The 15,288-nt window shown below is 47.3% G+C and overlaps 1 protein-coding gene across 5 annotated transcripts in view; it reads left to right on the top strand.

Moving 5' to 3' along the window:
- Positions 1-15,288, top strand: part of P4HA1 (prolyl 4-hydroxylase subunit alpha 1) — a 29,771-nt gene that overhangs the window by 5,140 nt on the left and 9,343 nt on the right. For 3 of the 5 annotated variants that reach the window (XM_051799680.1, XM_051799677.1, XM_051799678.1), the window contains 8 exons: positions 3,475-3,591; positions 4,438-4,534; positions 5,980-6,131; positions 7,229-7,366; positions 9,143-9,382; positions 10,398-10,585; positions 11,096-11,272; positions 15,143-15,213. In XM_051799680.1, the coding sequence (XP_051655640.1) occupies positions 3,504-3,591; positions 4,438-4,534; positions 5,980-6,131; positions 7,229-7,366; positions 9,143-9,382; positions 10,398-10,585; positions 11,096-11,272; positions 15,143-15,213 (1,151 nt within the window). In that variant the 5' untranslated portion in view covers positions 3,475-3,503. Of the gene's footprint in view, positions 1-3,474; positions 3,592-4,437; positions 4,535-5,979; positions 6,132-7,228; positions 7,367-9,142; positions 9,383-10,397; positions 10,586-11,095; positions 11,273-14,019; positions 14,091-15,142; positions 15,214-15,288 lie in introns of all 5 variants that reach the window. The other 2 variants (XM_051799676.1, XM_051799681.1) reach the window with 1 other exon arrangement.

Here is a 15,288-nt window from a genome sequence, read left to right on the forward strand (position 1 = left end):
GTTCTTAGTCCTTATTCTGGGAATTTCTTTCCTTTGCAGCAGTATTTCCAGGCACATCACGTGATGAGACTGTAACTTGGGTTATCCTTGAGACAGGAGAGGTTTTGGGCAGTGAGCAGCTATCACTTCCAGTGCCATCCTCTCCATTTCCCACAAACTTACCTCAGTTTAACTAGCTTTTTTTTCCCTATTATTTTTTATATGCAGTGGGATACAGTAAGGACTGTGAGAGTGGACCAGCATTTAAATCAAAAGTCGAGAACCCCGATGACACAGTTTTGGCCTTGACTTCATTTGGAGTAGGCCACTAATTCCTTACCTAAATAAAGAAGCTGGTTTGGAATGAAGTTAGAATTATTCTGGGATAGCTCTATGTTGAAGTACACCCTCGGCTTCCATTTTTTTATCCCGTTTTCTGGATCCTGGTGCACCTGGGAGCTCGGAGTTGGCAATGAGGAGACTTTTCTAACGAGCATCTCGGGGCACTGAGTGGTGACCTTGTCCCAGTGAGGCCATGGCACTGCAGTTTGTCTGCCCTTTTCCTTCTGCTGGCACTCTCTACCTGTAGGGCTGAGCTGAACTCTTTAAGGAAGTCCTCCAAACCCCACCTCTGTAAGTTCCCTGAGTTGAAAAGGTGTTTGTTGGGTGTCCCTGCTGTCTGGGGAATCCTGTGCTGCTCTTGGCAGTGCCATTCCTCTACTTGCTGCTTTGTTTTACTTGGATCCACAGGTTTGGTTGCTCTTTACTATTTTTTCCCGTTCCTGTGGAGGTTTTTTTTGTGTTTTGCCACGTTTAGTGAATGCACTTCTGGGAAGTGGGGAAGCTCCTGTGTTCAGAGCTGTCAGCTGGACTCCCACTTCCCTCTGTGGGTAGTGATTCCCTCCTCTCCAAGGTTCTCAATTGCCAGCTTTGTGTTTGCTGAGGAGGAGAGTGAGACTGACAGGAATAATGGAGAGAGGATTTTCATCTTGTTTTACTTCATGTCACCGACAGGAAGAAATTAAACCTACTTATTTGGCAGCTTGTGCTGCGTCCAAGAGATTTCCAGCATTTATCTTAACCAAGCTTTATTTTCTTTGATTTGGGAACCTGGGGCTGATCCTGCAGTGGTTGGAAAGCTCTGCTACTTAGCAACTGCTCTTAGGGCAGCATGAGCTTGGCTGGCCCTGCCTCAGCCTCCCTGTCCAACTCTGAATTCCATCTGGGAGGGAAGGAATCTTGGGTGGCTGAAAGCTATTACGGGAGTCGAGACCTTGCAAAGGACAGGAAATGTGGGAAAGGAAGGAAGAAATCAAGCTGGAGGTGACCTCTGGATGTCATCTAGCCTAACCTGTTCCAAGTTGGGTGAGCCTGGGGGTCTGGTGAGGCTGCACGTGGGCTCATCCCGTTTCCTTTTGAAATTCTTCCAGGAACTGGAAATCCAGTTTCTCTGGGTAGCCCCTTCTAGTGCTGCAGTGGGACACACTTTGTGTTTCTGCCAGCTTGGAATTCCCCTTGTTGCAGTTTGAGCCTGTTGACAGTCGCTCATTCTGCTGTGTGCCTGTGGAGATACAAGGTGGGAAGAGGGTTGCAACAGCATTTGGAGGAGCCTGGTATTGGAGCAGGCTAAAAGGCAGCTGGAGAAGAGGAAAAACAAGGTCACTGAGAGCAGTATATGGAGAGGAAACATTGTTTTCGTCACCTTTTTGGTGGTTTTGTTTGCTTGTTTTGTTTCGTTTCAGAAAAGTTTTCTATTGATTAATAGTAAAAAAGAGTAAACTTTCCAAAGCTTTCCTTGTGTTTTTCACTGAGTGCAGTAAACAAATAGCTGAGTGAATTCCCAGCACTGATAAGGTTGGCAAATATTTCTGGTGTAGTGGAGCTGTTTGTGCTTTGTCATTGATTCACAGATGTATTGGCTGGAGTGCTGAATGAGGAGGCACTTGGCTTTCTGCAGGGGAAGTACAAACGGGGTGGTGGTTTTAGGAGGTTTAGGTGGTGTTAGCAGGTACCTGTCAGTGGCTTTATTAGTTGTGTTTGCAGTAGCCTGCTGTGGCTGTGGAGGGGCTGAGCCAGGAGGTGAGGAATGCTGCTGTGGACAGCAGGGCTGCTTTAGAGCCTTGGAGGTGCTCAGGGGCCTGGCTCGACTGGGGGAAAAGTAGGACTCCAGGCTTCCCTCTCCAGATATTCACTTCACAGCTTGCTTTCTGCCAGGGAGTGTGCAGGAATGCTTCAGCCCTTCAGCTGTGGTCCTGCAGGTTTCAGCTGCTTTACAGGAGTTGGAGGTTGTGCTGCTTTTCCTGGCTCGAGTTTCCCCTTGTTCCTGTCCGTGCCAGTGAAACTCTGCTCGTCCTGTCCAAGAAGCAGCTCACAGAGTAAATCTAAACCCCAGGGCTGCTCCTTTTGGAGTGCTGGAGGTGGAAAGGAAAGGAGGGAGCTGCTCCCAGACCCTCAGGTGCAGTACAAGAGGAGATCCATGCTCTGGAGCCAGTTCCCTGTCAATATCCCACTTTTGGGTGGGATGGTTTTGCTTTGGGTGCAGCTTTTGGACTTTGCTGATGTTGTTTGCACCTTCCTTGTGTGAATGGCACACCTGGGTTTATGTTGTTTGCCCTCAGTTCTGTCAGCTCAGTCAAAACCGTGTTTCTTTCTTCCCTAAACAGGCCAAACCACTTTGTAGCTGGGCTTGTTGCTTTTTGCTTTTTTTGCTTTTTTTCCCTCCTTCTCCATCGGTTGTCTGGCTGTTGGAAGAGTTGTAAAGCAGCTCCTGTTAGTCCCTGCAGTCTGTTTGTTTTTCTGAGCAGATACAGTACGTGAGAGTTCAGGCTTTTGTTTGGGAAAAAAGTAAACCTTGTGAATTCCACGACAGCATAATTACTGCTGAAGTATGCGGGAGCCAGGCAATCCTGGGCTGCTGAAGGGATCAGGAGCCTGAAAGGCTGAGAGCTTGGCAGCTGGCCCTGGGAGAAAGCACTGCCATGGGCTTTTCCAGGATCCAGGGACAGAGCAGCCTTTTGTGTCAGGTGTGGAGCTGTTCTCGTGGTGGCAGCCAAGGAGCAGGAGTGTGCCCATCACTCCCCCTCTGAGCTGCTGGTGGAGGGTTTTCATTTAGACCCGTTCCACTGGCTTCTTTCTGACTGAAAAATGGAAACTTTGGGCTTTTTTCATGGAGTGGATAAACTTGATAACGTGTATTTTAACTCTGTGTTACGGGTTCTGTCAGTGGTTGATCTTGGGTTTTTCGGTGCTTTTTGCAAAGCAGCTCCATCTGCACTGGGACTTAGATGTCAAAACGAAGAGTCTCTGAGCTATTCTTCTCTTCCCACAGGAGACAAAGGTATAAGAAAGTCAGCAGAAGGGTATTAGTCCTCTGAGAGCTGCTCCAGCCTGTCAGGATTCTGCACTAGTGGTGGCCCCACTGTCTCTTCTCAAGGTGGATTCAGCTCTCTGGTGAACAGGGATGTTTGACCTGTTGTTTTTTTGTTCCTGTCACAGGTCTGTGGTGAGGTGACAGCTGTTGAGCAATGGCCTTCAACAAGGTTTGGTGTGCCCTAGCCCTTGGATTTCTGCTGCCTTTTTCTTGTGCCCACACGGACTTCTTCACTTCCATTGGTGAGACCTTTGCTGTACATGCTGTGTAGCCAAGAGAGTTTCCTGGCAGCTCTCACTGCTGATTCTGCTGTGTGTGAATCCTCCAGGGCTTTAATCAGTACAGGACTGAACCCACTTCCTAGTTCTTACCACAGTGTTGACTTTCCTTTGAGGAGAAACATTCTCTAAGTCACTCCAGGTAGTCTGATGACCCAGGCTAGGCTTTGTAGTCGTTATTTATTCTTACAGGTATTGGAATTTAAACAGAATTTTGGTGTGGGCCGTTGCACATGTGTGGAAGCAAGTGGGACAGCTCCATAGTGATGCAGAATATCAGTGTGCTCACCCTGGGTGCTGATGGCCTGGGGCACAGCTGAAGGTGGGCACTGCACCAGTTCAGCTGCCTTCTTGCAGGAAATGAAGCAATTATTAATTAATGCCAGGGACCCATTGAAGTCATAGAAATAATCTTAAAAATAAAGCCCTGGCTTAGTCTGTGTATCAGACACGGGTGCTTTGTGTGTTTCTGTAGCTTTCTCTTTATTTGCTCTACATTATGTATGCTTGGATGAAAGATTACTCTGTGGCAACCTACTTCCTTTTCCAAATGAATCCTAAATTAGTTCTAATAATAAATATGTGGTATTACATTAATTTCCATGGCAACGAGCTTGGTCCAGCAGGAGATTTTTCTCCTTCAAAAAAAGCCTTACTCAAACAGTCCTTCAGGGTTATTTAAGCAAATGCAGAAGGACTTTGGGGAAGGCAGAGTTGTAGAAGGGAAGAAAGTAGAAAAGAGGAAGAATGCCTTTAATTCCCAGAGTTTTTTTGTTTCTCCTTGACTCACCAAACTCGTTTGTTTTCTAGGTCACATGACAGACTTAATTAACACAGAAAAAGATCTGGTGGTGTCACTGAAGGATTACATCAAGGCAGAGGAAAGCAAGCTGGAGCAGATCAAAAAGTAAGCAGTTTGTTTCATAATGCTAATGGTTAATAGTTGGAGTCCACCCTTGTGCAAAAAGTGTTTCCTGAGGCTGACTGAGTTTGTGGAATTTTTCCTCTGAGGCAAAGCCCAAAGCAGCAGGTTTTGCTGGGTGTTTGTGGGGTTGTGCAGCTCCCACAGGATGGAATCTGATCAACCCACTTTCTGTACAGCACTGTCACTGCAGGGCTCCTGCTGCACCTAATTCCCAAGGGGATGGAGTCCTTGGAATGGCAGTTTGCTTAGTGGAAACTAAAACCCAAGACACATCAGATGTAAATCACTAAAAAGTGTTGGGGTGGCCACTGAATTGCCCACTGCAAGGGCACATATTGTCTCTACAGATTTACTCTGTTTAGATTTAAAAATAAAATAAAGCAAAACAAAACTCCTTTACTGCTTTTAAAAATAACAAGGGGCCTGTCACAGAGATAAAAGGCCCTGGAGAAAATGCCAGCACTGTTTGTTGGGCTCTGTCCTTTGGCTGAAGGATGTGGGGAGCTGGTGTTCACTTCAGCCCCCAGACAGCTGGTAATTCCCTGGAATGTGGAGGATGGCTCAGCCTCGTGTGGGGCCTTTTATCAAACAGAAACCACTTGGAAGAAATCCTGCAAACCTAATTCAGGCAAACCAGGTTCTGGAACACGCTGGTGGACAGAGTTCCCTCCAGGCTGCAGATTTTTGTGTTTGCCTTCTGCTGTGGTTGGGTTTTGTCTGTGGGGTGTGGCTTTTTAACATGAATTTACCCTGATTTCAGGGCGTTGTTACATCCTCATGTTGTAGAACCTGCATTGTTGTGAAAGCTGTGCCTGTTTGGGAGCACATTGGGGTTGGGAATGATTTATGGCACTTAGAGAGGATTGTGGAGATGGAGAAGCAGCACCAGGAATGGGATCTGGGCTCCTTGTCCTTTCTTAAGCTTTCAGCTTTGTGGTGGGATAAGTAAGGAGCTTATCACAGATGTAAGAGTGTGTGTCTGAACATAAAATAACTTGAGACAAGCGTGGAACTGCCTTTTCTAAACTTCAGTGGGGGGGGAAACAGCCATTTAAAAATAAAAGATTGCAAATGGGGGTAAAGCTTTGTTTTTGATTAGTCCTGCATGGCCAGCTCATAATGGAAGTGCTGGCACAGTGCTTTTGGGGCTTGTAGGAAGGAGCACCTTCAGGCAGGGTCCCAACAAAGACAGCAAGGGCAGCACAAGGTTTGAGCTGCAGCTGAGGAAGAAGATTAAAAAAAGGGGAAAAAATAAAGCAAATAGCCCTTTTTGTTCCTTCTAGGAGACTCTATATATAGATAATGTAAATGCTTGCAATTTCTGTTGGGTTTTTTATTAAGGAAGACACTTGAGTAGCTTGAAATCAGTTCTCCAGAGCATCAGCAGACTTGTGCAAGACTTTAATGAATGTGTGGTTTCATTATAGATGGGCAGAGAAATTGGATCAGCTGACAGCCACTGCCACAAAAGACCCAGAGGGGTTTTTGGGACATCCTGTAAATGCCTTCAAGTTGATGAAAAGGCTCAACACAGAGTGGGGGGAGCTGGAGAGCCTGGTGCTGAAGGACATGTCAGATGGTGAGTGTGCCTGCAGGAAAAAAACAGGATCATGTGCTGAATGCAGTGCCTTGGCTGTGTCCTTCCCATGGCAGGGTTTGAATGGGGTTTGTGAGGCTGCTTTTGAGACTGAGCACTTGTGGAACCAGCCTGAATTAGTGTGGTAAACACTCTGCTGGCTCTTTGCTTCAGCAAGAGTAGAGGCTCCTTAGCAAGGAACAGGACATGAAATGGTTGGCTGTGAAAGACACTTAGCAAAAGGAAGCCAGCATGGTTATATTTGACCTGTGAGACTCTCTCAACAGCTAATACCAGGTGGAGGTTTGTAGTAAGGAACTGTGAGAAAGCAGAGCTTTTAAAAAGACCCAGGATTCGTCTCTGGTCAGGATTCAGCACATTCCACTTCCCTGTTGCTGTGAGAGGGACTGAGTGTGCCAACTGAAAAGGCTCTGCACCTGCCAGCCACAAATCTGGACTGGAGTGTCTTAAGCCCTTCTTCTGAATGACGAGGGGAGAAAAAGAAAGTCCACTTTTTGTTATAAGGAGAAAGGAAAATACTGGGGAAGTGCAGTGCAGTAAAAGAAAGGCAGAACAAGAGGGAAAGGATATTGTGTTTTTTTCCCCTAAAGTAATAGTGTTATGAGTTCTGAATAGTTAAAAAGGACTACTAGAGTGTGGCAAAAATCACAGATTTGCCCAGTTCACTATTTTTTGGATGGTTTTGCCAGCTGAGTGTTGCATACTGTGCTTGGGCTGGTTTTGGTCATGCTGTTTAGATTTCTGCTGGTGGACATTAAGATGGATTTAATCAGCATCATGTTGGCACTGCTTGTGCCTCTGGAACTTGGGGCAAAAGAGGGGAACAGTTCCTTGAGAGAATATTCTTTACTTTATAGAACCTGCTGGTCTCCTGTCCAACAAACATCCCCTCGTGCTGCTGCAAAAAGCCCCCAAGTGTTTCTTTGTGACTGTTCCTTTGCTTGCTTTAATTAAAAAAACCCACCCAATGCTAATTGTGCAGCATGAGTTCAGTTCAGAGCTGTGTGAAGGTGGATCTTTAATGCCTGGAGTTTACAGCATTCCCAGGACAAAGCCAAGGGTTTCCCTGTCTTTCCCAGGCTTTATCTCCAACATGACCATCCAGCGGCAGTTCTTCCCCAATGATGAGGATCAGACTGGTGCAGCCAAAGCCCTCCTGAGGCTCCAGGACACGTATAATCTGGACACAGACACCCTCTCCAGAGGGAATCTGCCAGGTAAGAGCCATCCATGTTATTTGCAGCAGTCACTGTGAACTTTAAATGTCCTGTTTATAAATCATTTCCTCTGTTCCACCTCGCTCAGCTCCTCAGTGTGAAGGTAACAACAGGAAAAGGTTTGAGTGGCTAAAACTTAGGAAAGAAATTCTTTTTAGTTGAAATCTGTGTCTTTCTTCTAGCAATGGTAAGATAGTTTGGTGTTAATAACTTGTAATAAAAAATCGAGAGCAATAAAAATCTTGCCTGGGTGAGGGTTTTCCTTCTGTTGCACTGGCAGATATTATTGCACAACTTAATGCATTTTAACAAACCAGTTCTATCCTTCATTATCCTTTTCCCTCTCAGGGATAAGATGGACCCTTCAGATTGGGAAGTTTCTTTGGGCTGTCTAAACTGAAAAGCAAAAGACAGTGCATACACAGGTTTGAGCTCGTGTGGCATTACCTGAGCTGACCTTTAATAGATTCATATCCTGGAGAGGACAAGCTTCTCTCTTGTCAGAAAACTCTTTCTCTGATAAATCTTCCTTGTTTCCTCTGTTCAAAAATAGTGCTGTGCCAACTGGCAAAAAGTCAGCTCTGTGCAATCCATCTGTTTTTGCAAGTGCTCATTGTGGTCAGATGCCTAATAAAATTAAGGGTAATTGGCTCTGTATGTTATGATGTATAACCTTGCTTTTGGGTTTGGTTCAAGATCATCTCAAGGACCTACAGATGCCTTCTAATACAATAAGCAGCTCGTTACTGTTTCCTTAAAACAGCACAAAAACACCAGGGGAAGGTTTTGCTTCTTTTGAAGCAATGAGCTGTGCTGACTGTGTGTGATGAAGTGTAATGGCAGAACCTGGAAGTTCTGGAGTATAAACGGGAATGGGTTGGACTCTGGAGAGCTCCAGAGGGGAATGTCTTGTGTGGTCACTTGTTTGTGTTCCTTGTTTGGGTCAGAGCCTCAGCTCCTGCCATGTTGCCAAATCTTGGTGTGCTTTGAGAATTTGCAGCTTCAGGCTCAGACAACTGCAGTCACTGCCCATCCCAGCACAAGGTGTTCAGTGAGCAAAGCTGTGCTGTGGGAATACTGCATTTCATGGATATCCCTTCAGCAGAGCAGCTTCCCTCTTTGAGGGCTGCAGAGCTGCTGGTAGAAATGTATTAAGATGTAATCAGGAGTGTAATTTTAGCTGGAAAACTGGCAGGTCCTGTTTCCTTCTTACAAGATTGAATTTGGTTTTTCTTTGGGCCTGTATTTCCAGGGGCAAAAATAGGAATCTGTAATTTGCTTACAAGTGGTTTAATCTTTCAGAGGTCACTTAAAATGTTTCTAAAAATGACTGTCTTCAAAAAAATCCCGAGCAGCTGGGAATTTACTGCCTGATGTTTTCCTTTTCCTCCCCCTCGAAGTTGTCCCTAACAAACTGTTCTTCAGGAACCTTTTGAAAGTGATAATGTGACGTGTTGGAAAACAGATTTCTGAAACTTCCTATTTCGCTCCCTGTTGCTCAGAGTGGTCGGGGGTTTTGGGGAAGGTTTGTTTTATTTTGTTTTTCGCTAATGGTAAAGACATTCAGCTCGTTGCTGGCATTCTGGGAATGAAAATCTGCATCCCTGTGTTCTGCCAGGGATTTACAGCCTTCATCTGAGTCTCACCAAGTGGCAAGCACAGAAGGGAGCTGTTGGAGAACCGAAATTAAAGCGCTGTGAGAAGGGGAAATGAAGAATGTCACTGTGAGGGCTGGGCTGGAACCCTGTGTAAATTGTGCTTTTGTGTTACATCCAGGTGTGAAGCACAAATCCTTCCTGACAGCTGAGGACTGCTTTGAGCTGGGGAAGATTGCCTACACGGAAGCTGACTACTACCACACGGAGCTCTGGATGGAGCAAGCTCTGAAGCAGCTGGATGAGGGGGAAGTGTCCTCTGCAGACAAAGTCTACATCCTGGACTACCTGAGCTATGCTGTGTATCAGCAGGGGGACCTGGGCAAGGCCATGGCACTCACCAAACGCCTCCTGGAGCTGGGTATGGGCAAGGGGCAGCCAGCTGGGTGCTGGGGGAACACTGGCTGTGCACTGTCCTGGGCAGTGTGCTCTGGGCAGTGTGCTCTGGGCAGTGTGCTCCTGCCTGTGCTCTGGGCAGTGTGCTCCTGCCTGTGCTCTGGGCAGTGTGCTCCTGCCTGTGCTCTGGGCAGTGTGCTCCTGCCTGTGCTCTGGGCAGTGTGCTCTGCCTGTGCTCTGGGCTTGGCCGTGCCTTTGTCAAACATATTTTGAGTTTTCAGATGGACAGTTAGGCTCAGCTACCACCTCAGGAGTGTTGGGGTTAAGGATTGTTCCTTCTACCTCCCAGCACTGTTGGCTTCTAACCCCTTACCCATCTTAGTCATTATTTTCTGAAACTTGCCTTTCTCCCTGTATTTTACTTGCCTGGGCTGAGATTACTTCCCATTTAAGTACAGGCAAAACCAAACTGAGTGAAACTGAAACTAGAGTGATACCAAAATCTCTGCAGATGATTTAAATGCAAATGAAGCATGTTGGAGATGAAAAGCTTGGAAAAACAAGAAATACAGAATACAAGACAGCGAGATAAGAGACTGTTCTGTGAAATATGAAAGTCTTTATTGTGCTGTGAATACTTTGCTGATTGACTGTGTAAAGGAGGCACTGAGAAGCTCAGAACTAAACCTAACATAGCAAAAGCTCCTGAGAACCATTTATCAAAGATCTGAAGCTTCTGTAAGTTTAGTGATTGTTAAAAGCTTTGTCCCCAGAAATCTTAAATCCCATCAAGGTATTGTTTAGGTTTCATGCTGTCCCAGCTCTCTCCCTGTCTCATTCCCTTGTCTCTCCCTCACTGGTGAGATGGGCTGGAAGGCCCAAACCCTTTTGCTGAGTGCTGGGACCTGCATGTGCAGTGAGGGTTTGGGAAGCACTAGTGTGCCTCTGTTTCCTTTTGCTTCCTGTAAATAGCCACTTTGGGATAGTCCCTCCCCAGCTGGAGAGCTGCCAGTGATCCTCCCCTCTTTCCTTGTCAATAGATCCCGAACATCAAAGAGCCAACGGGAACATGAAATATTTTGAATATATCATGGCCAAAGAGAAAGAAGGAAATAAGTCCAGCACGGATTCAGAAGAGCAGGAGAAGGAAACTGAGGTTAAGAAAAAGGATTACCTGCCTGAGAGAAGGAAGTACGAAATGCTGTGCCGTGGGGAGGGGCTCAAAATGGTAAAGTGGAGTAGACTGTTCTCACATGTTTGAACCCAACCAAACAATGTCAGGAATTTGTGTGTGGTGTGGAAGCAAGGAAGTTGTTAGAGCAGCTGGATGAGTGTGTTGGATTTCTTCCCTGATTCAGTCAGTCCAGTAGACTAAAAGTAATACTGCCACAGGCAGGGCTGTGCTGGCTGACTTGGATGTGCTACATCAGTGGGATTAATTGAGCAAGGATGGTGGAAGTCTAGAGTTACTTAGAGAATTAAATAAGGGTGGTTTTTTAGTGAGAAAATTACTTTAATAGGACTATGTCAAGTAATGCTTGTTGAAGTATTACACAGCAACATTCATGTGCTGACACTACTAATTTTTTTAAACTGGAAACATCCCTTTAACCTGTAGCAACAACGAGGTAGGGAAGGTGGGTTGTTCCCTTGTCTTGTCCTCAGGACATTTGTGTTTCTCGGAGATATTGATGTCCCATGGAAGTTCTCTGACCCTCTGGCTCTGCCTCCCTTCCAGACTCCTCGGAGACAGAAGAGGCTCTTCTGCCGCTACTACGACGGGAACAGGAACCCCAGGTACATCCTGGGCCCTGTCAAGCAGGAGGATGAGTGGGACAAGCCCCGGATCGTTCGCTTCCTGGACATCATCTCCGACGAGGAGATCGAGACCGTGAAGGAACTGGCCAAGCCCAGGGTAAATGCCTCATGCTCCTTTGCCTTTGGAATCTGAAAATCCATGGGGGTAAATGCCTCATGCTCCTTTGCCTTTGGAATCTGAAAATCCATGGGGGTAAATGCCTCATGCTCCTTTGCCTTTGGAATCCCAAAATCCATGGGGGTAAATGCCTCATGCTCCTTTGCCTTTGGAATCTGAAAATCCATGGGGGTAAATGCCTCATGCTCCTTTGCCTTTGGAATCTGAAAATCCATGGGGGTAAATGCCTCATGCTCCTTTGCCTTTGGAATCTGAAAATCTATGGGGGTAAATGTCTCATGCTCCTTTGCCTTTGGAATCCCAAATTCCCCGTGTGCTTCCTGTGTGAGTGGGTGTGATGTGTCCTCTGGCAGGCAGTGCCCTCACACCTTGCTTTCCTCACCCTGCAGCTCTTGGTGACGCTCTGCAGGAGATGGTGGGAAAGGTGGGAATGCTGTGTGATGGGCAGGGCCAGCTGACAGCAGGGCAGGGCTGCCAGGCTCTTCCAGCAGGCACCATTTCAGCACACACTGATGTTCCCCAGCAGAAAACAAACATGCTGCAGCTAGGGTGCCTTGGAGTATTCCTGGTATTTGCTGGGGTGTCTGGCTTTTGCTTTTTCCTTTAAAGTCTGGAGAAGAGTGCTGTCTAGGGAAAGGCAGCCTCTCCTCTGCTCCTGGAATGCCACCTTATTGTGCAGACAAGAAAGAATGGTTGTAGTCTCCATTTTGGTATAAAACTGGCTGCTGTCCCCCAGGCTTGGAAGTTGCCTGCAGATGAAAGACCTTTAAGAGGGCAGGGCTTAATTGGTGATATTTGCCTTCTTATTGACTGTGGTGGCTCTTGAACCCTGTTCCAGACACTGGATGCAAAGATGCCTGTTCCTGAGTGCAGACAATAATCAAGGAACAACTGGCCATGGCACTGAGTGCTCTGGGCTGGGGGACAAGGTGGGGATCGGGCACAGGTTGGACTCGATGACCTTGGAGGCCTTTTCCAACCTCAGTGATTCTGTTCTGTGGTTCCTGAGAGGACAGTCTGAACTGTAAGCAGGAAGTACAAGCTTTTTCACTTCACTGTGAGGCATCTCCTGCTCTCCTGGCAGGCAGCTTTGCTGCAGGGCTGAGACTCAGAGCCCTGCGTGTTGGGCTGTAGGTGGTTGAGCCCCTTCAGTGCTGCAAAAGCACTGGCACTGTGTCTGTGGAATGTGACCAGATCACTTCCTTAGGGAGCAGAAAACCTGTGGATGTGGTCACTGTAAGTTCTGGACTTGCTGAGGTCGTTGTTTTCCTGTCAGACATTTGGCTCATGGCAAAGACAGAGCTCCACATTAATGTCATTAATGCAGGAGCATCTGTATGTGGCTGTCGTTCCACGTGTTCCCTGCGGCCGAGGCCTTGCGCGGCTCAGCAGCCAGAAGGATTGTGTTTCTGGAGACTGAAAGGTCATCTCACTCCCAATGCTTGGGATGTTGCCATCCTCTGGGATGACAGCACTGTCTGATCTGTGCTGGCATTATTCAGCTCGTTATTCAGCTGTGGGAGTCTCGCTGGAATTGTGGTTTGTGCCTTGGTTTTTATGTGTCTGCATGGGATGAGAGGAGAGGCAGCATATTGGGAGCTCCCAGTGCCTTTTCTTGTTAGTAAGTGTTGATTTACTTAGTTTAACAGTAGAGAAATACTTCTGGTTAGTTGGGACTTGGTGTTGCCTTGTGCCTCTTCCAGAATTTGTGCTCTGCACCTCAACCTCCCCAGTTATGAGAGCTGGAGTGTCTGATAGAACATAAACCAAGCTAAAGGGTGCATGTAAGGTCCTGAACTGGAACATTAACACACACGGGATGGCACGAAGTAAATGGAGCACAAGAGAAGGAAAGGAAGGCCTTGAGCCAAGAGTTTCACTCTGTGTATCTCAGGAGTGCAGTACAACCATGGATGAAGCAGTAGTTTGTGTGAGCACAGAAGAGTTCAGTGTTGCTTTTGGTATAGGAAGAACCCAAAAAGGAGGGTTTATTCATCTTTGGCTTGTTGAGAATGATGGTGCTGCCTGGATCCACTTTACCTGTGAAACTCCTTGTGCTCTGTACTGGACAGAGTAACAAAGCACCAGGTATTCACCTGCCACAGCACTGTGCTGGACAGAGTAACACAGCACCAGGTATTCACCTGCCACAGCACTGTGCTGGACAGAGTAACAAAGCACCAGGTATTCACCTGCCACAGCACTGTGCTGGACAGAGTAACACAGCACCAGGTATTCACCTGCCACAGCACTGTGCTGGACAGAGTAACACAGCACCAGGTATTCACCTGCCACAGCACTGTGCTGGACAGAGTAACACAGCACCAGGTATTCACCTGCCACAGCACTGTGCTGGACAGAGTAACACAGCACCAGGTATTCACCTGCCACAGCACTGTGCTGCTCCAGCAGCTGCTGCAACGCAAAGGAACGAAAGCCTCTAGTTTGCTCTATTCAGCAGCTGTTCTCCTTGCTGCAGGCGTGGAAACAGGACTTCTGGAAAACCTGATCTTCTCTAACCCTAAAAAACCAACCCCAAACAGGCCCCCCCTGTTTCTAGTGAGAGTGGCGGCTGCCCCGGTTCTCTGAGGCGAGCCCGGGGCAGTGGCAGTGCCGGGGCGGTGGCGCGGCGGCTCCGGGCGTTATCCCCCCAGGCTTCTGAGGGTCGGATTGCTGGGATGCAGATTGTGCTTGTAATGCAACTATTCTGATGGTTCGCTTCACAGCTGAGGCGAGCCACCATTTCAAACCCCATAACGGGAGCCTTGGAGACGGCACATTACAGAATTAGCAAAAGGTAAGAGAGCTCCGTGCCAGAGGTCTTGGGCCTGGAATGAGTGTGTACGTCCTGCTCTTTATGGGGAGACAAGAGGTGGGCTAAAGGACAACCGTGGAGTCCACCCTGCTGTTCCCTGCAGATCTGTGACAGGCTGTTCCTGCTGAGTTTCTCAGTCTCTTCCTTCAGCTGGAAGTTCTGGGGGCGTGTTTGGATTTGTTCTCTTTCTTTTTCGGGCGCCTCCTCGGTGTGTGTTTTCCAACGGTCAGGTCTCTGCAGTCAGTGTGAAAAACATGTGATGCTACAAAGCCTTCAGTAAAACCTGGAGTTTGGTTTTAATTTATATATTCCTTCCCCCTTGCTCTTCTCACCAACCAAGAGTTGTCCTCCCCTTCCTTGGAAAATGTGTAGTGCCTTTACAGGTGTAAGAGATGCTTTGAGTCCTTGTTGTGTACACACACACACACACACACACACACACACACACACACACAGAGCATTTCCTTGTCCAGGATAATCCCATACTCCCTGCTGGGCTCCTTTGCCTCCTGCCTGACACAAATCTGGCTCGTTTTCACCAGACTCCTGGTTCTTTTCAGCTTGTCTACTAAGTACTGCAAGTATTGAATTTAGCCAGCCTTTTCCAAAATTGGCTGGATCTGAAAAACCACCTGCCCCTGCTTGCCCTCCCCTGGTTTTAGTTGTGTTAATTAAAAGATTGGCCACGCACACCATCAGGAAGGACTTACTTAAACTTCTGGGTGGAGAGGAATTGTCTGGGAAACTCAGCATCAGAAATTACTCGCAGAAAGTCTTAGTTAAAACCAAAAAAACAAAAAAAAAAAAAGGAAAAAAATTTAGAAAGGGAGGAAAAAAAGTGAAAGGACAATCTAACCAAATTTTTCCAACCAATTTGGTGCAATTTGAACACAGCAGCTGCAGCTTGTGTTGCCCTCCCAACCTTGCTAATTTGTGAGCTTTGCATCCGGAGCAATCGGAACCCTCTGGAAGCCCTGGGGTTGGCAGAGCGCAGCCTGCGAGGTGGGTAAGCCTTGTCCTTTCTCTTTTTGTAGCTGAGCCGGGCTACTGTGCATGACCCCGAGACTGGCAAACTGACCACAGCACATTACAGAGTCTCGAAGAGGTAAGGGAGCGTCTTCCAAGGGATTCCCTGGCCGAGGAAGGCTGTCCTGGGGCTGTGCTGCTTCGGCGCTGACCG

The sequence above is a fragment of the Manacus candei genome, unplaced genomic scaffold (genome assembly GCF_025592945.1).
Source record: "Manacus candei isolate 608988 ecotype Guabito, Panama unplaced genomic scaffold, ASM2559294v1 h1tg000050l, whole genome shotgun sequence".
NCBI lineage: Eukaryota > Metazoa > Chordata > Aves > Passeriformes > Pipridae > Manacus > Manacus candei.